Genomic DNA, 26418 nt, shown 5'->3' on the forward strand with positions numbered 1-26418 from the left:
AAAGGGCATCTCAACCCATTGATAACGTTTCCCAAGTTAAGAACAGATACAAGAACCTTTAAAAATTGTTGCAGAGCCCAGCAACATTTGCTGTCACCCAGGAGGATGCCTCTTGAGATGAAATCTTAGTTGTGGGCCTCGTAGACAACAGTAGTCACTTCTGGTGGTTTGTAGGGGACTGCAGTTTTGCCAATGTAGGTGATACCAAAAGGACTATAGTAATTTTTTCTTAGTAATTAAAAACAAGGCATAAAAATAACACATGTATATTATAGAATAGGCAAACCAACACAGAAGGTTATATGGTGAAAGAAGAAGTAGAATATTAATCTGGATAAAATTTTTTCTATAAAGAAATGGCTTATCCAATAATTTTTTTCTCAATAAAAATGTATCCTTTTCCCTTTTGATTTAGTCACACAAAGCAGAGGCTTTTTAAGACTCAGCAACTTTGGATAGCTAGAAAATGCTTTGTAATGCTTACCTTTGGGTACCAGGTATGGGGGGATATTCTTGACATTCATTTTCAGTAAGAAAGTGGAAAGTTTTATCACTGTGCACCTTGGCAACAGTCCAAATACATGAATGTTAAGTACAGTACCTAGTGAATGGAGAATGGTTATAATAGTTGTGGTTAAAGTGAAGTTTGTATTAAGATTTCTATTTCGAACATGAACTTGTAGGATGTGTGTCTGCAGTGTGTCGCCTTGAGATGTGATTTCTCTGAAGCACTAGTTCTCTTTATCACTGATTTGACTCACTACATCTTATGTTCCAGATGACTCAGGTGATAGTAATATCAAAATTACTATCAGGGTTGGGTTCTCATAATACGTAAGACTCATAGCCGGGTGTGGTGGTGTGAACCTGTAGTCCTAGCTACTCTGGAGGCTGAGGCAGGAGGGTTGCTCTGCGTGAGCCCAGGAGTCTGAGGCTGTGGTGAGCTATGTTCACGCCACTGTATTCCAGCCTGGGTGACAGAGGGAGACCTTGTCTCTAAAAAGAAAAAAATAAATAAAAATAAAAAGCAATACGTAAGACTTGCCATGTAACCATATACAAATGTAAATCACATGACTGACTTATACATAGCTTTACTCAAACTGCCCAGCTCAGTAAAGGAGCAGTGACAGGATGTCAGGAGGCTAGAGAAATGCTCTTCTTGGCTTTATGGCTTTGGACAAGTCAGCTTTCCTTTCTGGACCTTCATTTCCCCATCTGTAAAGTTCAAGGGGATGGAAAGAAGCTTGAGGTGCCTATTTTAACATTTAACAAGTCTTTGCCTACAGAATCTTTTTCAGCCAGGGGTAGAACTTCGTCTTCTCATCAGTTCCATGACATTGTTTGTGGCCCCTCTTGAAAGATGGGAGGGGTGGGCGTCCTGGTAAAGTTGATGAGAATGAATCTTGGAGACTCTGTGGTCAGGCCCCTGAAATGGATGGAGTGTTAAATGGGCCTTAGTGTAATGAGAAAAACAAGGATAATATTGGGAGTTTTCATAAAGCTAAATTTGGTCCAATTAATGGACTGTCATTTCTTTAAAAAAAGTCTATTTTTTTGGTGTTATTTATTTATTTTTTTTTTTTTTGAGACTGGGTCTCACTCTGTTGCCCAGGCTGAAGTACAGTGTCGCTATCATAGCTCACTGCAACCTCCGACTCTTGGTCTCAGGTGATCCTCCCACCTCCGCCTCCTGAGTATCTGGGATTACTGGCATTATTTATAAATAATTTTATAAATTATTTTTAAGAGTAAATATGAGTTTACTTTGAGATCATTTGTCACAATCCACTGAGAAAGCTGTTAAATTTTTCTGGCATTAAAAATGTTCTTATTATGATCGTCCTTTAAATAGGTCCTTTCTTATTGGATATAAAATGTCAGGAGATTTTTTTTTGTGTGTGTGTGGTGTGCCAACAAAATAAGCCTAGGCAGGGAAATTCCTCCTGGTGGTTGGAATTGTTAGTACTGAATAGACTAGCTGCAAGGTAAAGTACCCACATGGGGTTCTCTCAGCTCAGAAATCTTTTAACATTGTGGCCTCAGCCTTTCGCTGTGAAACAACATGACCATCAAGAAATTGGGCTGAGGCTGGACACCATGGCTCACGCCTGTAATCCTAGCACTCTGGGAGGCCGAGGTGGGTGGATTATTTGAGCTCAGGAGTTCGAGACCAGCCTGAGCAAGAGTGAGACCCCGTCTCTACTAGCAAAAAATAGAAAGAAATTAGCTGGACAACTAAAAAAAATATATAGAAAAAATTAGCCAGGCATGGTGGCACATGCCTGTAGTCCCAGCTACTCAGGAGGCTGAGGCAGGAGGATCACTTGAGCCCAGGAGTTTGAGGTTGCTGTGAGCTAGGCGCTTTGGTCCAGGCAGCGGAGTGAGACTCTGTCTCAAAAAAAAAAAAAAAAAAAGGAAACTGGGCTGAAAGAATGTATTTGGGGTTTGTTAAGGGGCAGGGGTGGCTAAGCTCTGTTCCTAAGTGAATGTAAAAGATGATCTCTGTGACTGTGAAGACTTTAAACTTTATGGTGGCCTGCTGTTAATCCCAAATACGATTTAGAGTTATGGTAACACACTCTTTAAAAACTGCAACGTATCAAAATGTGTAAAGGGGTGAATTTTTTAAAGCATCTTGAATTGAAATTAAGATATGATCTCTAATTCTTCACAATACTAATTCTGAGGATTGGTTGACTGCTGTCAGCTACCTCTGAGTTCTCCATTTTCAAAGGATAATTTGGTAACCCCATAAAGAAAATTTGTCCATGAGAGAAGAGAGTGAAATTTTTTTGTTTGTTTGTTTGTTTTTTTGAGACAGTCTTGTTCTGTCGCCTGGGCTAGGGTGCCGTGGCATCAGCCTACCTCACAGCAACCTCCAACTCCTGGGCTCAAGTGATCCTCCTGTCTCAGCCTCCTGAGTAGCTGGGACTACAGGCGTGTGCCATCACACCCAGCTAATTTTTTCTACTTTTACTAAAAACTGAGTCTCCCTCTTGCTCAGATTTGTCTTGAACTCCTGAGCTCAAGCCTTCCTCCCGCCTCGGCCTCCCAGAGTGCTAGGATTACAGGCCTGAGCCACTGCGCCTGGCCAAGAGTGAAGATGTTTTAACAGTGTTTTTCCTGATCCCTTTCCCCACATCTTCATTGTAGTTCTTTTCTTTTCTTTCTTTCTTTTTTTGTTTAAATCTAAAGGTTTATTCCTGCCTCTGTCTTTCTAAACTATTAATCTATTCACAGTCACTCTTCCATTTAAAACCCTTCAGTGGCTCCCACTGCCTTGGTAATAAGGTCTCCTTAGCTTGGTATCCAGGACACTTCATCACTCAGCTCTGGCCTCTGCTCTCCTCCTATCCCCACCTCTGTGGCGTGCTTCACTGAGTTGTACTGAACAGCTCATGATCCCTTGAAATTTCTCTTAGTCTCCTTGTCTCCCTCTGCTGGAATATTCTTTCATTTCGTTGGATCATCACCTTTAAAACTCAGGTCAGACATTACCTTGCCTAGAAGGCTCCCCTGGTCCTCCAGTCTCCTGCAGGCTTGTCCAGCACTCTGTACACGTAGGGTTTGGCACACTGCATCTTTTCTGCTACCTCCACTAGGTGGTGGCACCACAAGCACGTAGCAGAGTGTGTGGCTTCATGGAAAGTTGTTAAATCTGCTGGGTGCGGGTATAGTGCTATGCATTTCAGTGTTACATAGGAAGTGGATCACTTAGTCCCTGCCCTTAAGGAGATTTCACTCCAGTTTCACTTGTCCCCACCGGCTGTGAGACACCTCCCAGCAGTACACGTCAACTGTCAAAGTCCATTGAATTGTATCTTAGCGTCTAAGTCAAATCTTATTTCCTGAAGGAGGGGACTCTGTCTCTAACATCTATTTTATCATCCAGAAATGGACATCGTCTTTGTTCCAAACTTTAGAAAGAATGTGCTCTTGGTGCAGATTGCTTCTCTTTTTTCTCTTGTACACCTTTCACCATTTTTTTTTTAAAGTTTGATATGTTTGGACAGGAAGCATTTAAGAGATTAAGATATTAAATTTCAGGTTTATCCATTGTTCATATAGCCTAGGGAAAACAAAAGTTAAAGAGGAAAAATACTTTGCTTCTAAAAAGAAAACTCATTATTGAACTTCTTTTTTAAAGAACTGAGCAGACACATAGGGCTGGGTGAGGTGGCTCAGGCCTGTAATCCTAGCACCCTGGGAGGCCTAGGTGGGAGGATCACTTGAGCTCAGGAGTTTCAGACCAGCCTGAGCCCTGAGCAAGAGCGAGACCCTGTCTCTACTAAAAACAGAAAAATTTAGCCAGGCGTGGTGGTGGCACACACCTGTAGTCCCAGCTACTCAGGAGGCTGAGGCAGGGGAATTGCTGTGAGCTAGGCTGACACCATGGCACTGTAGCCAGATGTCACTGGGAGACTGTCTCAAAAAAACAAAGAATTGAGCATACACAAAAGAAAGGCACTGGTCAGGAGTAGGAAAGAGGCATGCAAAGAAACTGACAGCATTGTTAAGATTTTACCTGGGCACAATGGTGCCAGCCTGTAGTCCCAGCTACTTGGGAGGCTGAGACAGGAGGATCGCTTGAGCCCAGTAGTTCAAGTCCAGCTTGGACAACCTAGTGAGAGACACCATCTCTAAAAAAATGAATAAATAACATTTAAAAAAAAAAGAAAAAGAAATACCTGTTAAAAATTAAAACTGTCCCCTTCGTCTTCTCCTTGTGTTCTTGGGAAGATCCCAATTAAGTCGTTTGTTTTCTAGTGGCACCTATTCACCTTGAATTCCTAAAGCTGTCTTCTGGGCTGCTTTATTCCAGAACAATCACAGTTGGACCCAGTATATGCTCCTTTTCTCTCCTTAATATGTTCTCCCATGTGGGAGACACTATAGGAGACACTAGTGTGTCCTTACCGTGATTTTGTTCTACCCCAGTGGGCCCAAGAATTCTTGAGCAGGAGCTATTGAGTTTTCTTTTTGCATGTTTTTTTTTTTTTTTTTTTTTTTTGAGACAGAGTCTCACTTTGTTGCCCGGGCTAGAGTGAGTGCCGTGGCATCAGCCTAGCTCACAGCAACCTCAGACTCCCGGGCTTAAGCGATCCTACTGCCTCAGCCTCCCGAGTAGCTGGGACTACAGGCGTGAGCCACCATGCCCGGCTAATTTTTTTGTATATATATTTTTAGTTGGCCAGATAATTTCTTTCTATTTTTGGTAGAGACGGGGTCTCACTCTTGCTCAGGCTGGTCTCGAACTCCTGACCTCGAGCGATCCACCCGCCTCGGCCTCCCAGAGCTAGGATTACAGGCGTGAGCCACCGCGCCCGGCCTTTTTTGCATGTTTTTTAAATTTTTTTGTAAACTTTGGTAGATTGGGGCCAATCTTAAATCTTCTGTCCCATTTTCTTGTCTTGCATTTCGGCATTTTCTGCAAACTCCATAGGATCACTGCAGTTACATAGGTTTGCTTCCTCTCTCCCATTGAGTTACCTGCTGGATTTTTCAATCCTAGTGCCCTCATTTTTATTCCTTACGCTCACTTCTTTGCACACTTAGCTTTGTCTAGTCCTTCCACTCAAGGCCTCCAGCCTTAGATTTTTTTTTTAACTTTTTTCTTAATCTCTTTCTGCCTGAACTCTTGTCTTCCTCTCCCACCCCCTCCACACTCCATCACCAAGGTTGTGAACACGAACCTTTCACACCATTCTTCATCATTCATGTATTCATTTGCAATTAAACATGTATTTTTAGAAAACAGCTTTATGGAAGGATGATTCACGTACCGTAAAGTTCAGGCTTTATAAAGTATACATTTCAATGGTTTTAGTATATTCACAAAGTTATGCATTTGATCACCATTGGGTACTTCCAGAATATTTTCATCACCTCAGAAAGAAATCATGTACTCATTAATAGTCACTCCCCATTCCCTACTCCCCCAGCCCCTGGCAATCACCAGTCTTCTTTTGGTCTCTATGGATTTGCCTATTCTGGATATTTCATATAAATGGAATCATATAATATGTGACCTTTCGTCTGGCTTCTTTCATTTAGTGTAACGTTATCAAGGTTTATCCCTGTTGTAGCATGTATTAGTACTTAATTCCTTTTATGGTTATATAATAGTCTGCACTTCGTAAGTGATGGACATTTGGGTTTTTTCCACTTTGGCTATTATGAATAATGCTGCTATGAACAAGTGTAGAAGTTCATGTACAAGTTTTGTGTGGGCATATGCTCTCAGTTCTCTCAGGTATATACCTAGGAGTTGGATTGCTCAGTCATATCGTAGCTATGTTAAACTTTTTGAGAAATTGCCAAACTATTTTCCAAAACCACACCATTTTACACTCCCACCAGCAGTGTATGAGGATTCCAGGTTCTCTAATTCCTCACTAATGTATGGGATCATATATAGTTTTTTAAAGGTGTGGTCTTGCTCTGTTGTCCAGGCATGAGTGCAGTGACACAATCCTAGCTCACTGCAGCCTTGAACTCTTGGCCTCAAGTGATCCTCCCACCTCAGCCTCCCTGGTAGACTACAGGTGCATGCCACTGCATCCGGCTGATTTAATTTTAATTTTTTAAAATATTTTTGTGGAGACAGGGTCTCACTATATTGCCCAGGCTGGTGTTGAACTCGCCTCAAGTAATCTTCCTGCCTTGGCATCTTAGCCAGACCCTCCAGCCTGGACCTAGTTGGACCCATCTTGATTGTGATGGAAAGCAAATCATTTATTAATGATAAGAATTTCACTTTAACGAATAAAATATTATTTTGCAAAACAAATTTTTGGCATTTCAGTTACTAACTTTCCTTGTTTTTAAATTAAAGATAAAACCAAAGTTGTAACCTGCAAGTTTACGTTGAAAGACTAGTGTAAAATGTTAATATCAGCTAGGATACTATCTGGCTACACTGGGATTCCTAGTAATCACTTCTCTTGTCTTTGCTTCTGACTTTCTTTCCACTACCATGTATGTGGTAAGGTGGGTTGGCTTCCAAAACTTTATTTATAAAACTAATTTAATTCATAAGGTTTATGAAATTGATAATAATACTATGAAATCTAATGAGCATCTGTAGCAGCACAGGTGAAAGCATACATTTCATGTGTACCTTTCATTAAATGTGGTCCTCTCACAACAAATCTTGAGGTAGTTAGTACCACTGTAATTTTCCTTATTTTATAAGTGAGGAACCAAGGTTAAGAATACAGAGCTAACCAGTGGCTGAGCTTGGGTTTGAGCCCAGGTTTGTGACTAAAAATCCTATGTTCTTTTCACTCTGATGTGCTGCTGCCTTTCAAGCTAGAATGTGTTCATCATATGGTTGAAGAAACTACAGAGCTATTTAGCTTGGAGACTTAAGTAGGCTGTGCTTCTCTTGTTAGTTAGTTGAAATATTTGCAGAGCTTTCACATGGCCAGAGGAATGGATTTATTTTCTACTGCTTTGGAAAGTACCGTGGTAAATGGTACAGTTGCACTGACATTTGGCTCCGCATTGAAACACTTTTTATTCCTAGTTGCATGTGATCATGCAAAATATTGTATACAGAAACACAAACAACTTGGAAGGGCTTTGCTTCCAAGTTACTACCTAGTGACAAAGCTGTATGGTGTCTTTGGGGGATGGATGGCAGATTAAACTTGATCCTGCCCTGTCTCACCAAAGTCTGCTCACCTCTTCAGCTCTTCCTCTGACTCTTCCCTCTGCGTTCTTTCTGGCCTGGACGTCCTGTCTTCTCTTTCCTAATTTCATGCCTCCTCTCCCGTAAGCCACGCAAAGGCATGTTTTAGTATGGGATGGTCTTTTTATAATATTTAATAAATTTGTTTGATTGGTTCATTTTTTTCTGACATTTGGAATATCCTCAGTCCTTCCATTTTATGTTATTTTATTTTAGTTTTTTAGAGACAGGGTCTCACTTTGTCACCCATACTACAGTGCAATGGTGCAATCATAGCTCATTGCAACCTTTAACTCCTGGGCTGAAGCAATCTTCCATATTTTAAATAAAGTAACAGTAAAATATGAATTTGGAACTTACAATTTTTTCCAACACGATTCCTGTAGGGACTTTTTTAAAACTAGAAATAAAAATTGAATGTATATTGTGATGATAGGCTAAGGAGAGGATTTATTGAATAAGTATGGGCTGGGTGCGGTGGCTCAGGCCTGTAATCCTGGCACTCTGGGAGGCCGAGGTGGGTGGATCGTTTGAGCTCAGGAGTTCAAGACCAGCCTGAGCAAGAGCAAGACCCCGTCTCTACTAAAAGTAAAAAGAAATTAGCTGGACAACTGAAAATATATATAGAAAAAATTAGCCAGGCATGGTGGTGCATGCCTGTAGTCCCAGCTACTTGGGAAGCTGAGGCAGAAGGATTGCTTGAGCCCAGGAGTTTGAGGTTGCTGTGAGATAGGCTGACGCCACGGCACTCTAGCCCTGGCAACAGAGTGAGACTCTGTCTCAAAAAAAAAAATAAGTATGAGATTCTTTGCTGAAAGGCTAATGCAGTATTTACTTTCTCACCCAAAGTTTATTGTCCTCAGAGCCTTTTTATTCCTAGTTGCATGTGATCATGCAAAATATTGTATAGAGAATGCTACATAGGTACTATATTTGCCTGGGCAGAGGAGCTATATACTGCAACAGGAGACAGTGACAATTTGTGCATTGACATCAGAGGATGAGTTCTTAGTCACCAAGTACCTTTGAGGGTGAAGTTTCAGAGAGTAGTGAGGTCAAGAAGAAAAAGACCAGTTTTCTCTCAAACAGCTGATGACTGGTTTCTTTGTCTTTTGTCCATTTTTTTTTAAATTAATTGCCAGAAGCCTGGAGTTCAGATATTTGTTGAGTGATCACGTCTCTGTGCCGGGCTATGGCAAAAGTGAGGTTGGGAGAGTTGAGATGATGGGTGAACTGAGTGGAAAAAGAGATTGCCTCTAGCTGAGGGGAAACAGGCAAGTGAGAAAGTGAGCCAGGAGCATTCTCTGTGCCTTGGTACAGTATGATGCTTTTTAATATAAACGAAGTTGTACCACTCATGTTTGGAGCCTCTAGAATTGAATCCTTGTGAATGTCCGAGAATTCCAGCTGTAAGGTTAATGCAAGAATTTGACATTTCAGCTGATGTGTGGTGATGCACAGTCCTCGTGGCCCCACTGGGATGCTTCTGGTGGGTGATGAGGGTTCAGCTACTTTTAAGGCAGCTTATTTGATCTAAGGGCACCTCTGGTTATTAGCAGCTCTTAAATCTGCCTCCTGATAACTTTCACTCACTAGTCGTATTCCAGCCTTCTGTATCCTTCCAAAACTGAAAAGAGTGATTTTCACTTATTGCGTTAAAGTCTCTCTTCTTTGCATTGTTTCCAGAGCCCTCTGGAGTGGAGGCAGGCAGTTTATTGGACTCTCTCCTTAAAATCTTGTTCTAGAACAGCACACAGTACCCTCAGGTCCTCTGAGGAGCACAGAGTGTGACTGGGACCCCTGTCTTCCTGGATCCAGACAGCATAAACCAGGCGATTTACTTCAACTCAAGACTATATCAATACTCTTAGAGCAGCCCTGCCTTGGGGACACATTAAACTTACTGTGGTCAGCCAAAACTCCCACATTGCCTCGTAGAACCAGGTCTGTCAGATTCCCTTTTTGTTTGTTTGTTTTTTGTTTTGTTTTGGCATTTTTCGAGATGGGGATCTCAAACTCCTAGGCTCGAGTGACCCTCCCACCATAGCCTCCCAAGTAGCTAGGACTACAGATGTGAGCCACCACGCCCAACTGTTTTTTTTTTAATTGATGTATCCTAATTGTATATATTTTTGGGGTACAGGTGATGTTTTTGTGCATGTATTTGGGTTACATATATATAGCATGTAATGATCAAGTCAGGGTAATTGGGATATCCATTACCTCAAACAATTACCTTTTCTCTGTTGGGAGCATTACAATTCTTCTTTCTCTTCTAGCTATTTTGAAATGTACGATCAATTCTTGATAACTATAATTTCCCTACTGTACTATTGAATACTAGAACATACTCCTTCTGTTTAAATATTTTTGTGACCCCCAAGTCCTTTCACATATTCTGCTTCTCACTGGGAACTCGTTAACAATAAGACCAAGTCCTGACCTTTGGGGCATCTTCACATTTCCAAAATCTGCTTCCTCTCTCCATGGCCACTTGAAATTGGCGGTGGAGAGGGTTTCCTGTCTGGGATTTCAATTGCAGAGATTCCTTCCAGGTTTCTTGTATGACTTTATTATTTGTTTCCAAATGGCAGGCAAGGTTGGTGGTGATCCCTGGGTTTTAAGCCTGGCAGATTTGCCACCTTGTTTGGTGTGCCACCTAACTGAAGTCCGGGCACCTGGCGAGCTGAGTGTCGAAGCTGAAGCTCTGCTGTGCTCCTCCTTCGTCGGCTGTTCTGCTGCTTGGGCCTCGCAGTGGTGGGGTCTGCCCCTCTACTCACTGGTGTCCCTGAAGTTTTTGTTAACTGCCATTAGTGAGAGTCTCTGCATTGTTGGAGTGACAGGTTTTCTTCTCCTCTTTTCCTTCTCCCCTCATCACCTTTTCCTTCCTCATTTCTTTTTTGAATTAATATCTGGAATTGGTCTCTAACTGGTGACATTGCAGGCAGAGGACTGACGTTCCTCTGATGGGTTACTGAGGAATTTTCTGTGCTCTGCCGGCCTCTCGTGCTCCCTCCTTCATAGCTGCTGGCCTGCCAGCCTGCTCTGGAAATGGGAAATGAATAGGGGGCTCATCAGCAGCCCCTGCACACAGAGGGACCACCTCTCCCAGGCCTGGAGCTGTGTAGTGACGCATAGTGTTCGGCTTACCTGCTTCTGCATGCGCTGCTGCTGTTGGTTAGGGTTTGGAAAAGAGGAGGAAGGGAACTTTGGGTTTGTGGCAGTAGAACTGGTGCTTGAACAGAGGAGAGGTAGTAATGGGTATTCCTGAGGGAGGGAATTAGTCAGCTGAGGGAGAGGAAGGTGTACAGTAGAGCAGGGATTGATGGACTTTGTCCAGAAGCAGCCAGATAGACAGTAAGTATTTCAGTCATTGTAAGCCTTCTCTCTGTTGCAGCTAATCACCTCTGTCATTGTAGCACAGAAGTAACCGCTGACGACGTGTAAATGAACAAGTATGACTGTTTCAATAAAATTTTCTGATTTTATATAGTTTTTCATGTCACAAAATAGTCTTGATTTTTTTTCCTAACCATTTAAAAGTGTAAAACCTTCTTGATTTGTGGATTGTACAAGACAAGTGATGGGCCAGATGTGGCCTGCACACTCTGATTTGTTGACCCCTGTCAGAGGAACAGGAGGCAGAGAGGACGGGTTATAGGGCCTGGGAAACCAAGCCGGGGTGTGAAAAAGGAAACCATTTTTGTCACGTAATGAAAATTTTAAAGGAAGGATATTTTGTATTTATATGTGTTCCTGGAAGCATCTCAGTCTTTATTAAAAACAAAACACAACACATTTCACTCTGGAAAATTTCAAACATAATCAAAGTAGAGAGAATAATATTAATATAATGAACATATACATTAGTGGTGATATGGTTATCATCTGCCTTTAGCAGTTATCAGTTCTAGGCCCTTTGTGTTTCTGTGTGAATTTTATAATTAGCTTGTCACAGTCTATTAATACAAAAAAGCCTGCTGGAATTTTGATGGTGATTGTGTTGAATCTGCAGATATTAATAATTTTGGGGGAGTATTAACTTATTAACAATATTGTATCTTCTGACCCATGAACACGGCACCTTGGTCAGTTTATTTAGGTGGTCTTTAATTTTTCTCAGCAGTATTTTGTAGTTTTCAATGTGTAAATCTTAGATTTATGGGGTAAATAGTATTTTTTTTTTTTTTGACACAGAGTCTCACTCTGTTGCCTGGGCTAGAGTGCCTTGGCGTCAGCCTAGCTCACAGCAACCTCAAACTCCTGGGCTCAAGCCATCCTCCTGCCTCAGCCTCCTCAGTAGCTGGGACTACAGGCACTTGCCACCATGCCCAGCTAACTATTTTTAGTTGTCTGGCTAATTTTTTCTATTTTTAGTAGAGACAGGGGTCTTGTTCTTGCTCAGGCTGGTCTCAAACTCCTGCCCTTAAGAGATCCTCCTGCCTCGGTCTCTCAGAGTGCTATGATTATAGGCTTGAGCCATTACGCCCAGCCAGTGAATAGTATTTTTAAAGATTTCAATTTCTAATTGTTTATTGCTAATGTATAAAAATACAGTTGATTTTTATATAGTGATCTTGTATTCTGAAATCTTGCTGTACTATCTTTTTTTTTTTTTTTTGAGACAGAGTCTCACTCTTTTGCCCTGGCTAGAGTGCTGTGGCGTCAGCCTAGCTCACAGCAACCTCAAACTCCTGCGCTTAAGCAATCCTGCCTCAGCCTCCCGAGTCGTTGGGACTACAGGCATGTGCTGCTATGCCCAGCTAATTTTTCCTATATATTTTTAGCTGTCCAGATAATTTCTTTCTATTTTTTAGTAGAGACGGGATCTCACTCTTCCTCAGGCTGGTCTCGAACTCCTGACCTCAAATGATCCTCCCGCCTCGGCCTCCCAGAGTGCTAGGATTACAGGCGTGAGCCACCGCGCCTGGCCTGTACTATCTTATTAGTTCTAGTAGCTTCTTTTTGTAGATTCCATTGGATAGTCCATCAGTGTTGTCTGTGAATAAAGACAGTTTTATTTTTTCCTTCCCAATCTGAATGCCTTTTATTTATTTATTTATTTTGCTTGCCTTATTGCACTGGCTCATACTTCTAGTATATAAAGAGTAGAAGTGGTGAGAGTGGATTTCCTTGTTTTATTCTTGATCCTAGAGGGAAAGTATTCAGTTGTATGCTATTAAGTATGATATTAGCTATAGACATTTCATAGGTGCCATTTATCAAGTCTAGGAGATTTTCTATTTCTATCACTTAGAGTTTTTTTTTTTTTTTAAATCAGGACTGAATGTTAAGTTTTAGTGCTTTCTGTGTGTCTGTTGAGATGATCATATGGCTTTTTTTTTTTTGGTTTACAGTTTGGTGAATCGTTTTTTTTTTTTGTTTTTTTTTTTGAGACATAGTCTCACTCTGTTGCCCAGGCTAGAGTGCTGTGGCGTCAGCCTAGCTCACAGCAACCTTAAACTGCTGGCCTCAAGCAATCCTCCTGCCTCAGCCTCCCGAGTAGCTGGGACTACAGGCATGTGCCACCATGTGTGGCTAATTTTTTCTATAAATATTTTCAGTTGTCCAGCTAATTTCTTTCTGTTTTTAGTAGAGACGGGGTCTCGCTCTTGCTCGGGCTGGTCTCGAACTCCTGGGCTCAAACAATCCGCCTGCCTCGGCCTCCCAGAGTGCTAGGATTACAGGCGTGAGCCACCCATATTGGTTTTTGAATGTTAAACCAACTGTGCATTTGTGGGATAAACTCTACTTGGTCATGATGTATTATATATCCTTCTTTTCTAGATTGTTGGACTCAGCCTGCTAAAATTTTGTTTAGAATTTTTACATTTCATGAGAGATATTGGTGTGTAGTTTTCTTTTTTTGTAATGTCTTTGTCAGATTTTGTCATCAGAGTAATGCTGGCTTCATACAATGAGTTGGGAGGTATTCTTTTCAGTTTTCTGGAAGAGTTGGTAAATAATTTGTTTTATTTCTTCTTTAATTGTTTGGTGGAATTCCTGACTGAATCCGTCTGGGCCTAGAAAATGTTTACCTATAAATTCAATTTCTGTAATAAATATAGAGCTATTACCTGTTACTTCTTGAGTGAGCTTTGGTAGTTTTTCTTTCAAGAAATTTATTTCATCTAAAATTCTGAATTTATTGTCATAAAGCTGTTTGTAATGGTCCCTTATTATCCTTTGATAGCTGTAGAATCTGTCACCCCTCCCATTCCTAATGCTGGTGATTTCTATCTTCTCCTTTTTTCAGATGAGCGTGGTTAGAGGTTTATCAGTTTTACTGTTCTTCTCAGAGAACTCACTTTTAGTTTCATTGATCCTTTTTTGCTTCATTGACTTTTGTTCAGATATTTCTTATTTCCTTTCTTCTGCTTACTTTGAGTTTCAGTGCTCTTCTTGTTTGTTAAAGTAGAAGCTGATTTGAGACCTTTCTTCTTTTCTAACCTAGGTGTTTAGTGTTAACTTCCCCTTAAGTACTGCTTTAGGGGCATCACACTGATTTTGATATGTCATGTTTTCATTTTCATTCAGTTCAAAATACATCATAATTTTCCTTTTGATTTCTTCTTTGATTCATGGATTAAATGAATTTAGAATGTGTTAGTTTCCAAGAATTTCAGAATTTTCAGGAGATTTCTCTGTTGTTTTATAATTTAGTTAATATTTTAAAAAAAATGCAACCACAATTCCATTATCCCATCTTAAAAAAGCAACAGTTTAGAAAGAAGGGCAATTTGAGAGAATGCAGAAAGGATCAGAGAGAGGGATCTGTGTCAGTCTGGGAAGCCTGATAAAAGGCCATGGAGAGACTCATGCCCGGTGGAGGGAGTGGACCAGAAGAAAAAGGGACAGAGAGAGAGACGCCAGGGACAGTCAAAGAAAGATAAGTGTAAGTTTGCAGCTAACCGAATGAAGAAGGTAAAGGAAGGTTTGTTGAATTAGGCCCCAGCAGCTATCAAAGCCATGGTGGTTAGGATTCGGAGAGGATGACACATACCTAGAATGGAGCAGCGAAGTTTTTAGTTGTCTGGAAGAACTCTGAAGCTTCTCCGCTTAAGTCAGGGAGCAGTCCTGGGGATCGTAATAGAAAAGGAGATATTTCTGCATTTCTGCTGGTGCTATGAGGAGGTAGAGAGAGGAAGTAAGAGATGAGTTTAGGATAAAGGGAAATTTGCCTTTGTAGTTGTAGTGGGAAGGAAAGAAGACTAATGTTTATTGTACTTCTGCGTACTAAGCATTTTCGTTGATAGTTTACACATGTTGTTTGATGTGTAGCATCCCATGTGCTAGTTTAGTTTGTACTTACACATGAGAAAACTGCATTTTGGATATGAGTAATATGCCCAGAGCCACATAACTAGTAAGTGGTGGAGTTAGCTAGTTTTTTCTTTTTAAGAGATAGGTCTCACTATATTGCCCAGGCTGATGTTAGAATTCCTAGCCTCAGGTGATCCTCCCACCTCAGCCTCCTGAGTAGCTGGGATTACAGACTCAAACTGTCACTCCTGGCTAATTAAAAAAATTTTTTTGTTTTAGAGATGGAATCTTGCTGTGTTGCCCAGAGTGGTCTCAAACTCCTGGCCTCAAGTGATTCTCCCTGCTCAGCCTCCTGAGTAGCTGGGATTATAGGCTCAAGCCACTGTGCCCAGCTGAAGTTAGCATTTGAACCCAAATTCTACGCTACTATAATCTGAGTTCTTTTCACTCAATATGTAAATTCATGAATGTATGCCAGCAAGTGTACCAGACTGCTGCTGTTCAAGGATCTGCCTTCTTTTGTCACAGGCTTTATGTTAAGTACTATGACCCAAAACAATGCTGCTCTTCTTCTACTTTAAAGAAATCTCTTGATTTGGTGTTTTGAAGTCCTTAGAAGGGATTGCTGTTTTTTTTAAGCTAAAATCATCAAATTACTCATTTATTCAGTAAATCAGATCAGGCAATATTCTCAGAAGCATGTTTGTGTGTATAGGGTTTTGGTAATTTTTTGGTAATGTTTTGAGCCTGGAAAGTAGTTTTAAAGGCTTAGATTTTGAAGACTCTCATTTGATGTTGTAGGCGTAACCTGAAGTAAAGATTATGTGGAAGTCTTTTTTTTTTTTTTTTGAGACAAGGTCTCACTCTTGTCACTCAGGCTGGAGTGCACTGGCGTCGTCATAGCTCACTGTAGCCTAAAACTCCTGGGCTCAATCAATCCTCTCACCTCAGCCTCCTGAATAGCTGGGACTACAGGCACGCCTACTGCACCTGGCTAATTGTGTAATTTTTTTGTTAGAGATGGGGTCTCACTATGTTGCCAATCTGGTCTCGATGTCCTGGCCTCACACAATCCTCCCGCCTTGGCCTCCCAAAGTGCGTGAGCCATTATGGCTGACCAGGATTTACTTCTGATGTGCATGTACTTTTCAGCGGTGATTTAGGCTATTTACATCATATCTTTGATTTTTGTCTGTTTTTCAAGTGTTTGGTTATATTCTCTACATGGTTATTAAACTATATTCTTATGGCTTGAATGTCTGCCTCCAAAGCTCATGTTGAAATTTAATCCCCAGTGTAACAGTATTAAGAGATGGGGCCTTCAAAAGGTGATTGGGTAATGAGGGCTCTGCCCTCATGAATGGATTAATCCATTTGGGTCATTGCAAGAGTGGGTCTGTTGGCTGGGTGCGGTGACTCACGCCTGTAATCCTAGCACTCTGGGAGGCCAAGGCGGGAGGATTGTTCGAGGTCAGGAGTTCGAGACCAGCCTGAGCCTGAGTGAGACCCCGTCTCTACTAAAAATAGAAAGAAATTATCTGGCCAACTAAAAATATATATAGAAAAAATTAGCTGGGCATGGTGGCGCATGCCTGTAATCTCAGCTACTCAGGAGGCAGTAGGATCGCTTAAGCCCAGGAGTTTGAGGTTGCTGTGAGCTAGGCTGACGCAATGGCACTCTAGCTTGGGCAACAGAGTGAGACTCTGTCTCAAAAAAAAAAAAAAAAAAGAGTGGGTCTGTTACAAAGGCCAGTTTGTCATGCTCCAACCCCCTTGCCACGTGCTGCCCCATGCCGTCTGAGGACTCTGCAGAGTCCCCACTAGCATGGAGGCCCTCACAAGATGTGGCCCTGGGACTTTGGATTCCCCAGCCTCCAGAACTGTGAAATGAATTTCCTTTCTTTATAAGCTACCTTATCTTGGGTATTCAGTTACAGCAACAGCAAACGGACTATGATATCTTTAAGGCATTGCCCTGCCTTGCCTTGCCTTGTCTGTAGGGCCTTTGCATTCTAAGTGAGGTCTGTGGGCAAAGTCTGCACACAACTGCTGTCTGCGTGCCTGTTGATAAGTGCTAGAAGAGTTATAATCCAAGTGTTGGGGCTTCATGGGTGTTGGGGGAGACCAGGTATGATTGTGGGTATTGGGAGACGTAGGTCCTCTGAGCTGGACTTCATGGGGGTGAGGTGCAGTGAGGTGGGGGCGGGCTAGTCATTTGAGGTTGGCTTTGAAGGATGAGGGGTGTTGGGGTTGGGGGAATAATGCACAAGTTGGAGGGAGCTGTGCAAACGAGGCACAGTGCCAGCCCAGGGTGACTGGTGGACTGTGGAAGAAACAGACGTGTTGTCCCGAGCTTAGGGTTTTCAGAGGGGAGTCTGGAGAGTGGCTTGGAACTGTGGTCCCACCTGAGTTGTGGAGAACTGGCTGTCGAGCGGGGTATTTGGGCTTAATGTTCTTATTGCTCCTAGCACAAGACTTCTGTCCACCTTTTTTTGCCATTGGTTTACTTTTGTATGTTATTCCCTGTGTTCTAGCTGCTCGCGTCTCTACCAGTGCCTTCCCTCTGTCCCTGTTTGAGGGTCTGTCATGTGCCAGGCCTGGGGCTGCCAGGTAAAATACAGGACGCTCAGTTAAATTTGAATTCCAGGTAAACAGCAAATACTTTTTTGGTTAAAGTATACCCTGAATGTTGCCTGGATAAAATACAGTGAGGTGAGTGCTATGCAGAAGCGTGCCAGGAGGGTAAGAGGGAGCGGGGAAGGTGTTACTAAGGAGGTGGCGCTGGAGCTGAGTCCTGGAGTGATGTGTGAGCAGTTGTTTCTCAGGCAGGAAGATGGTAAGGGGCTGTCAGGGGTAGGACAGTAGGAGCAAAGTGTGGGCATTTGAAAGCGAGTGGCTTTGTATGTGTGTAAAACAGAGATTGGGGGTCATGGAGACAGGATTTGAAGGTGTTTGGCCTGGGACAGTGAGGCTGTATCCACAGCAGGGCGGCGTTGGGGGGATTCGCACTTTAGGGCATGGAGGAGCTGCTGTGGCCCAGAAGGACTGAAGGCAGGGTGAGCGGCAGGAGGCTGGCAGAGCTGTTCAGCTGACTGCTTCCCTGACACGGAAAGAGGCCAGTTAGGGTTGGCTGGGAGTGGGGACAGGGAGAAGGGATGCTTCCTCCAGTTGCCAAGAGGCATCCTCACCATTTTTTAAATGTCTCAAGATACAGTGCACAAGGCCCTGTCTGGCCTCACAATATAGGCCACCCCTTGAGATAAAGAAAGCAAGCCCTGAGGAGCTGTGGGGGGATGGGCTGGCTTTTGCAGGTCCCCCTATTCAGAGCCCTGCTCTAGCATTTGCCAGCTGTGGAAGCTTCGGGTTCCCCCTTTCACAGTGGGCCTGATGACAGTACCCACCTCCTGCACTGAAAGAGGACGGAGTGAAATGATGACTGTGGAGTTGCCAGGACCGTGCCAGCACTCGGTGGGCCCTTGGGATTTAGTTTTTCTTTCCCTCTTGCCAGTGGGGTCTCAGAGGGACTGGAGATTTTGATCATCCATTTGGGGTTGTCAATCTGGGCCAGGCCAGCTGGGGACCACAGAAGGAGGTACAGGTAAGCAGCGAGGTTACCTGTGGTTCCTCTCAGATTTCATTCCTTGAGGTATCTCTCGTTTCCTGGGAAATGTGGGTGGAAACCTAAGGGCCCTGTGCACAGACTTTTCGTGCTCTTTCAGCGCTGCCAGCTGCCAGAGCTGTGGCTTTCTTCACCCAACAGACTGTGCAGATGAGACCCTATTTATGGTGTGGAACAGAAAGACAAACCCTTCCTTCCCAGTTTAAACCAGTCCCTTTGGCGCATGTTTTAGGCTGTGTAGTTCTTTGTTGTGGGGGCTGTCCTGTGTGTTTAAGGTGTTTATCAGTATCTTGGCTCTTTACACACTCAGGGTCAGTAGTGCACCCCCCTCCCGTTGTGACAACCAAAAGTGTCTACAGGGTGCCAGATGTTCCTTAGGGTGCAAAATTGCCACCTCCTGCTCATTGAGTAATGCTGCTTCATACTCAGTAGACAAAAGGAAAAAGAACCCCTTAACATTTTTTATTAATTTTCATTTTAACCAATGAAATACTTGTTGAAGAAGACTTTTTACTAAACTGAATTTGAGTTCTAATCTATTTTAACTTGTGGTTTAGAAAGACTTCCTTCGTGCCATTGTCTGCCATTGTCAAAATAAATTCTCAAATTTAAGATTTTAAGTTTTTTTAAAAGGATTTTTACGTTGTTACATTTGAGTCATTAATGAAATATCAGAGAAAATATTTCATTTTGATTTCATTTTAGATCAGAATTCTAAGTGTACAAATATATCAAATTGATGTTTTTAATTAAAAATGGCTGACAGTTAATTTTGTGAATATAGAATTGTGCAACTTTGCAACTGCCTGCCAAAAGTCTGAGCGTAAAGCTGTGGTTTGAAGGGGTCCTGAATAAATATTTTCTTTTTGTAAATACTCAGAAACCTTGCCTGAGGAGGGAGTGGCCAGAGGAGACTCGAAATTTCTTGCATTCTGGCAGTTTGAACTTTGGCAACCAGTTTGTTTTGAACTAAATCTGGAAAAATCATTTGTGTACTGCAGCCAGAAATTCTTTTAGGCTGTCCTTTTCCAGCCTTGTCACTTGTCTGGAATGTTAAGTATTGTCAGTAGTTTAACGGACTTTTCAGCAACTTGCATTAAAATGAGAGATGATCTCCAGAAATGGATCTGAAGAGGTCTTGGTGTGTGATTAGGTGTTTTATTCTGTTGTTTTTTGAAAAGTCAGTAAGAGGGAGAAGAATTCTATGGTTCTAAGTTTGAAAAATCCAATTGTATCTAAATATTTTCTTGTGTTAAATCTTATGTAGAATAATAGAAATCATAAATTAGCATGAGTGAGCTTTTCTGTGGCCAAAACAAGTGGAAATAGAGTTGTGCTATTTAGTGGCCGTTTGAATTGGTGTTGCTGATAATTACCTCCTTTTTCCTATTGGCAGTCATGGTTTAGTGGACAGCGCTCTGACTATGGGCAAACTGCTTGCTTCCCGCTCTAACCAAAGCTTTTTCCTCCTTCCCAGCCACGTGGGACAATTAAGAGAATCAACTGCTCTGGTATTCGTGCAGTGTGGGCTTCCGCACTGGCTGGCTGGCAGCTTACTCTCATATTTAAACAATAGCAACATCCACAAAGTATCTCAGCCTCCTCATTACATTACTCTCTGGCTGTCTCCCCTTCACGAAGCCAAATTTTGGAGAAATTCTTTATTCTTTCTCTCCTGTTCAGCTCTTTCTCCAGCTCCACTGCAGTCTGACTTGGACTCCCTCCCTCCCCCGGGGCTGCGCTGGTCTCTCACCGTCACATCCCTGTCCCTGGTTAAACGGTGTGGCTCGGCCCTGTGGCCTTTCTCCTGTGGGTTCACCTCCAGGCCCTCCTTCACTGTGTGGCCACACAGAAAGGAGAGGATTGTGAGGGAAAGGGGGTGAAATCAGGGAAGAGCTGCTTTTTCCTTCTGTGGCCAGGAGAGCGTTTAATGGGGAGTGCACACTGGGGTGGGGAGGGAACAGCAGGGTGGTTTCTTCCTTCTTGGGGCTGGAGGTGGAAATGGAGGAGAGGTTGCTCTGAAGGCCATCTTTCCTCACTGAGTCATAATTTGTATCATTAATTTCTGGAAACAGGGAAAACTGTCCTACTAAATGTATTAAATGTTGATGATTCTAGGCATAGAATAAATCTATCTTAAAAAATAAGAAAATACTGTCTTATAATAAAAACAAGTATTTTAAAATTGTGCCTCCTTAGTAAGTATTGAAGTATTTTGAACAGTATTGGATTTTTGTCTGTGGATTCAGACCCAGCAGAGAGTCACACCCAAAGGTGTCTTAGCTCTGCCACTCTCTCCTGTCTGTTTCTTGCACCTTGAGTGTATGCCCTCTTGCACATGTGCAGTCTTTTGACATGATGAGGCTCAGACTTTCCCTTTGAGTAGTCCTTAATGTTTTTAGTGGAGTTTCTCTGTTGCCTAGGCTAGAGTACAGTGGCATCATAACTCACTGCAGCCTCGAACTCCACGACTCAAGTGATCCTCCTGCCTCAGCCTTCTAAGTAGCTGGGACTACAGGCATGTGCACCACTACATCCAGCTCATTTTAAAATTTTTGTCAGAGACAGAGTCTTGCTATATTGCCCAGGCTGGTCTTTAACTCCTGGGTTCAAGCGCTCCTCCCACCTCGGCCCCTCAAAGTGCTGGAATTACAGGCGTGAGCCACCACACCCACTTACCTTTAAAGTATATACATTAAATGCACTTTTCTGAATGTATATTATAATTCACCACAAGAAAGTTTAAAAACATGTGTCTGTTGAAGAATTCAGTGTATGATCAGTCTTGTTATATTATGATTTATTTAATTAAAACATTTCTTACTAAGCTTCTTTTCATTATTTTTATTTATTTTTTTAATTGACTTTGCAATAAACTAAGCTTCTTTTCAAAGTTTTGTTTGCTTTGTATTAGAACACAGGAGCTTATCAGATTGTTTTTTTCTTTTTTTTTTAAGAGATGGGGTCTTGCCATGTTGTTCAGGCTGGACTCCAGCTCGGGCTCAAATGATCCTCCAGCCTCATCTTGCCTGAGTAGCTGGGCAACAGTTTTTCATGTTTTTATTTTTTTGTTGTTGGTTTTGATTCACTTGGGAACACTTACTTACTGACTACCAGAATCCGTGTAGCGCTTTCCCTTAGTTAAAGTCTGGCCTTGACTGTGTGATTCTTTCTCCTTAGTGTTTCAGTCTGTTCTTAATTTACAATTTTAATATGATCCCTACATTTTGAATATGAAGTTTGTGAAATAAGAGAGGTAAATGTATTTAGATTGTTTAGGTCAAAACCCTTTTTGAATTTTTAGTGAGATGTTGATAGGCATAAGCATAAAAAATCATGACTAATAATCAACGCCTCTTAAAAATTTTTTGATTCTTGGTTCTGAAAGTACAAATCATGAAATAGAAATTTTGAACTTCTGAAAGAAAGATTCTAATCCGCCCTGCCTGCTTTATAAACAAGGCTTGTAGGGTTTGGGTGACTTCCTCAAGGCCATATAGACGGTGCCAGACCTGGGACCACAGTCCGAGTCTCTTGATTATCATTCCAGTGGACTCCTTACCATGTGTTTTTGGTACTTCCTGATATGTAATTTTCAGTGGGAAAGAACCAGAAGCTGGTGGTGTTTGTTGACATCTGTGCACCATGGTATATAATTTAATGTAAGTAGTAAGTAAAAACAATCTTTAGTCATTCCTTATAAAGGGTTTCTCTTACAAAGTATCTTTTGAATTGCTGCTTTTATTTTAATAAGGCATTAGTCATACATGGAGCATGCAGTATGTTCTTCTGTGAATTATGATGGCTCATGTTTATCTGGTCTTTACTGTGGGTTGCCACCCTGCTAAGCACTTTAGGTTCTCATTATTTCATTTAATGCTCTCAACATCCTTTTAAGGTACATAGTATCATGAGTCCCATTTTACATATGAAGAAACTGAGATTTCAGAGATGTTAAGTAATTTGCCCAGGGATACAGATTTGATCATACGTGGTTGGAGCGGTCTCTTGGATACTGTTTTTTTAAGTAAGCACAGAGAATTTAAAAATAACAATTAAGGTTGGGCTCGATGGCTCACATCTGTAGTCCTAGCACTTTAGGACACCGAGGTGGGAGGATTGCTTGAGGTCAGGAGTTCGAGACCAGCCTGGGCAACATAGTAAGATCCTGTCTCTACAAAAAATAAAAAAAAAAAAAATTAGCTGGGCTGGGTGGTGTGTGCCTGTAGTCCTAGCTACTGGTGAGGTTGAAATGGGAGGCTTGTTTGAGCTCAGGAGTTCAAGGTTACAGTGATGATCCGTACCACTGCACTCCAGCCTGGAAGACCCTGTCTTTAAAAATAAATAAATAAAATAAAATATCAAATATCAGTTAAATTTAAATGGTTTTAAATGGCAATACATTTTGTAAACAGTGGGGGGAAAAGATTCTAATGGAGGTGAATTGGAGGCATTTAAAGGAAAAATAGTGACCGAAATTGAGATCCTGTTGTGACTGCAGAAGGGAGGGACTGGGGACTGTCCACAGAGTTGCCAAGAAGGGTTCCTGTCCCGCACTGTGCCAGGGCTGAAGGTGCCTCTCAGTGAGGGAATGGCCTCAGAGCTCCCTTGTGGTTTCCAGGACAATCTATGCTCTCCTCAATTCAGGATAGAGCCTTCTGGATGCAATATGGCAGTTAAGATAAATTCATAACATCCTTTTGGTGTTATTTCTGAAACTTGATTAGTGTTTTTCATGGGTGGATGGTTGGAGTGGGTGAGGTTTCTGATTCTCTGAAATAAATCGCCATCTCTTAGCTTGGATGGCTGCATCATTTTTCCTTTGACATTTGAGCCCCGGTGAAACAACTTCTGGAACTAAGATGTAAGTAAGGACTTCTGTTCTTGTTGGTATGCACATGTTATTTTGTACAAGAACTGTGTAAGATAGATTTTATCAATTCCTCTTTATAGGAGAGGAAACAGATTTGCAAAGATATAAAGTGAGGGGTTTGCCCACGATCACACACTTGTATGGCAAAGCTGGCGCTTGAATACAGGTCTCCTGACATTACGTTCAGTTCTCTACTCTGAGACTCAGAGGGAGATTCTCGTGGTATGTCACAGAGCCTTATCATTGCTTTGTGCTGTGTAATGTCATCAATTATGTGAATTATCTTAAGTTACAAGACTTTTGAAGTGAGAAAGTACCTTAGAAATTCCTTACAATCCAAATTCCTTTTTTGTTGTTGTTTGAGGCATAGTCTTGCTCTGTTGCCCCGGCTAGAGTGCAGTGGTGTCATCATAGCTCACTGCAACCTCAAACTCCTGGGCTCAAGCTGCCCTCCTGCCCCAGCCTCCCGAGTAGGTGGGCCTACAGGTGAGCGCCACCACACCCAGCTAATTTTTTCTATTTTTAGTAGAGATGGGTCTCGATCTTGCTCAGGCGGGCCTCAAACTTAGCCTGACCTCAACTGATCCTGCTGCCTTGGACTCCCAGAGTGCTAGGATTACAGCAGTGAGCCACTGGCACGGCCCCAACTTCCTTTTTATTGTAGATGAAGATACTGAATGGTTAAGTGACTTTGATTGAAGACAGCACTTGGTAGGAGGGAGCCTGATGGGTTTCAAGTCAAAGTTAGAATTTAAAAGTATCCCAAAGGCTGGAACTTTGAGCTGAATCTGACTTAAAAAAAAAAAAAAAAATTGTTTTTTTTTTTTTTTTTTTGAGACACGGTCTCACTCTGTTGTCCAGGCTGGAGTGCAATGGTGCCATCATAGCTCACTGCAGCCTTGAACTCCTAGGCTCAAGTGATCCTCCTGCCTGAGCGTCCCAAGCAGCTGGGACTACAGGTGCATGCACCACCACGCCTGGCTAATTTTCTTATTATTTGTAGAGATGGGGTCTCACTTTGTTGCCCAGACTGGTCTTGAACTCTTTGGTCTTCCAAAGTTCTGAGATTACAGATGAAAATTTTAATAGATACAGGTATAAATTTTTTTCAGAATACAAAGGAAAAGTAGAAAAGTGGGGTGGTGTTTACTGTACAGTTTTTTTCCAACTTTTCTGAGTGAAAAACTTCAAAATAAGATGTTAGTAGGGGAAAAAAGAGAAAAGCAGCTTAGTTGCAGTTTGTGTGAGAAAAACTTGACGTCATATTAGGTAACCATGAACTCAGCATGAGCCTCTGGTAGTGCCTAGAAAAGCAGATTTTTTTTTTCTTAGATTAATTTAAGAGCAACTCAGTATTCTAGATTGAAGGAAGTAATAGTCTCGCTGAACTCTGTGCTTGCCAGACCAGACCTGGCTCGTGTCTCTGCCCATTCTCGAGGTGCCTGAACACTGTGATGCCGGTGGACATGGGGTGCAGGGATCTGGAGGAGCGACTGGGGAGCTCATGGTCCTGACGTGGGGGAAGGGCCAATGTCAGGAAGCACCTTGGTAGTCTTCAGATACTGGGGGGCTGGGGACTGAGAGTGGTCCTCTTATTTTGCACGTGGAGCTTAGATTAAGGCAGAGCAAAGAAGTTACAGGGATGGGGACGTCCAATCTGTTTGCCCCATACCTCACCTGTTCTGTGTCCCTTCAGCCTGTCCCCCGCAGCAATCCAGGTCAGATCATAGGACTGCACTGCCTTCGCTCACTGTCCGTCCCGTGTCAGGTGGAGTCCAGGGCTTGACTGGTGCTCGTCCTCTAGGCCCTTCCCACCGGTCCTCATTTTGACATTTCTGTATTCCAGCCATAACAGGTCCTTGGAGCTCCTCAGCTGAGCCTGTGCTGGCTCACACCTGCAAGGGGTACCTCTCACTTTGTTCCCCAGAGGCAGAGTTGGGGACTAGATCTTTCCACTTCCATTGTATCCTACACATACTCTTACCTTGTTTTTTTTATTTATTTATTTATTTTTTGAGACAGAGTCTCGCTTTGTTGCCCAGGCTAGAATGAGTTCTGTGGCGTCAGCCTAGCTCACAGCAACCTCAGACTCCTCGGCTTAAGCGATCCTACTGCCTCAGCCTCCCGAGTAGCTGGGACAACAGGCATGAGCCACCATGCCCGGCTAATTTTTTTCTATATATATTTTTAGTTGTCCAGATAATTTATTTCTATTTTTAGTAGAGACGGGGTCTCGCTCAGGCTGGTCTTGAACTCCTGACCTCGAGCGATCCACCCGCCTCGGCTTCCCAGAGGGCTAGGATTACAGGCGTGAGCCACCGCGCCTGGCCTACCTTGTTTTTTTTAAATAGAATTATAAAGGATGAGAGCCTGTTCACTGTTCATTTACATGTCCTGTTTCTCCCCGTAGACTGTGAGTTCCTTGAAAGTAGGCATTTTTGTCCTAATTATCTTTATATACCCATGTATTTATGCCCTTCCTGACAAGGTTCCCAGAGAAATGGAGCTCGGCTTGCCTTGACTCAAAATAAGTGTTCATTGAATGTTACGTGGAGTCCATAATGACTTGTTTCATAACCTTTATTTCCTTTTTTTTTAAGAAACAGGGTTTGGCTCTGTCGCCCAGGCTGGAGTGCAGTGGCATGACCATAGCTCACTGCATCCTTGAACTCTTGGGCTCAAATGTTCCTCCCACCTCAACCTCCTTAGTAGCTAGGATCACAGGCATGCACCACTACACCCAACTAATTTTTTTTTCTATTTTTTGTAGAGCTGAGGTCTTGCTATATTGCCCAGGGTGGTCACAAACTCCTGGCCTCAAGCAATCCTTCTGCCTTGGCCCCTCAAAGTCCTGGGATTACAGGTGTGAGCTACTGCACCCGGCCTCATAACTTTTTGGTAGTCAGATCCTCTACAGTAGATCCTTGTAACTAGAATACAACTTTTTTGTCAGTGATACTGCCCATG

At 42.4% G+C, this 26418-nt stretch overlaps 1 protein-coding gene across 3 annotated transcripts in view; it reads left to right on the plus strand.

Annotated features, from left to right (window-relative positions):
• SPECC1L (sperm antigen with calponin homology and coiled-coil domains 1 like) overlaps positions 1-26418 on the plus strand; it is a 142406-nt gene that overhangs the window by 1035 nt on the left and 114953 nt on the right. The window contains exon 1 of one of the 3 annotated variants that reach the window (XM_045534216.1): positions 10928-11053. The exons of 1 other annotated variant lie outside the window; for it this stretch is intronic. In XM_045534216.1, the coding sequence (XP_045390172.1) occupies positions 11022-11053 (32 nt within the window). In that variant the 5' untranslated portion in view covers positions 10928-11021. Of the gene's footprint in view, positions 1-10927; positions 11054-26418 lie in introns of those variants that run through there. One more of the 3 variants, XM_045534214.1, reaches the window with a different exon arrangement.

Source organism: Lemur catta, chromosome 21 (assembly GCF_020740605.2).
Source record: "Lemur catta isolate mLemCat1 chromosome 21, mLemCat1.pri, whole genome shotgun sequence".
Classification (NCBI taxonomy): domain Eukaryota; kingdom Metazoa; phylum Chordata; class Mammalia; order Primates; family Lemuridae; genus Lemur; species Lemur catta.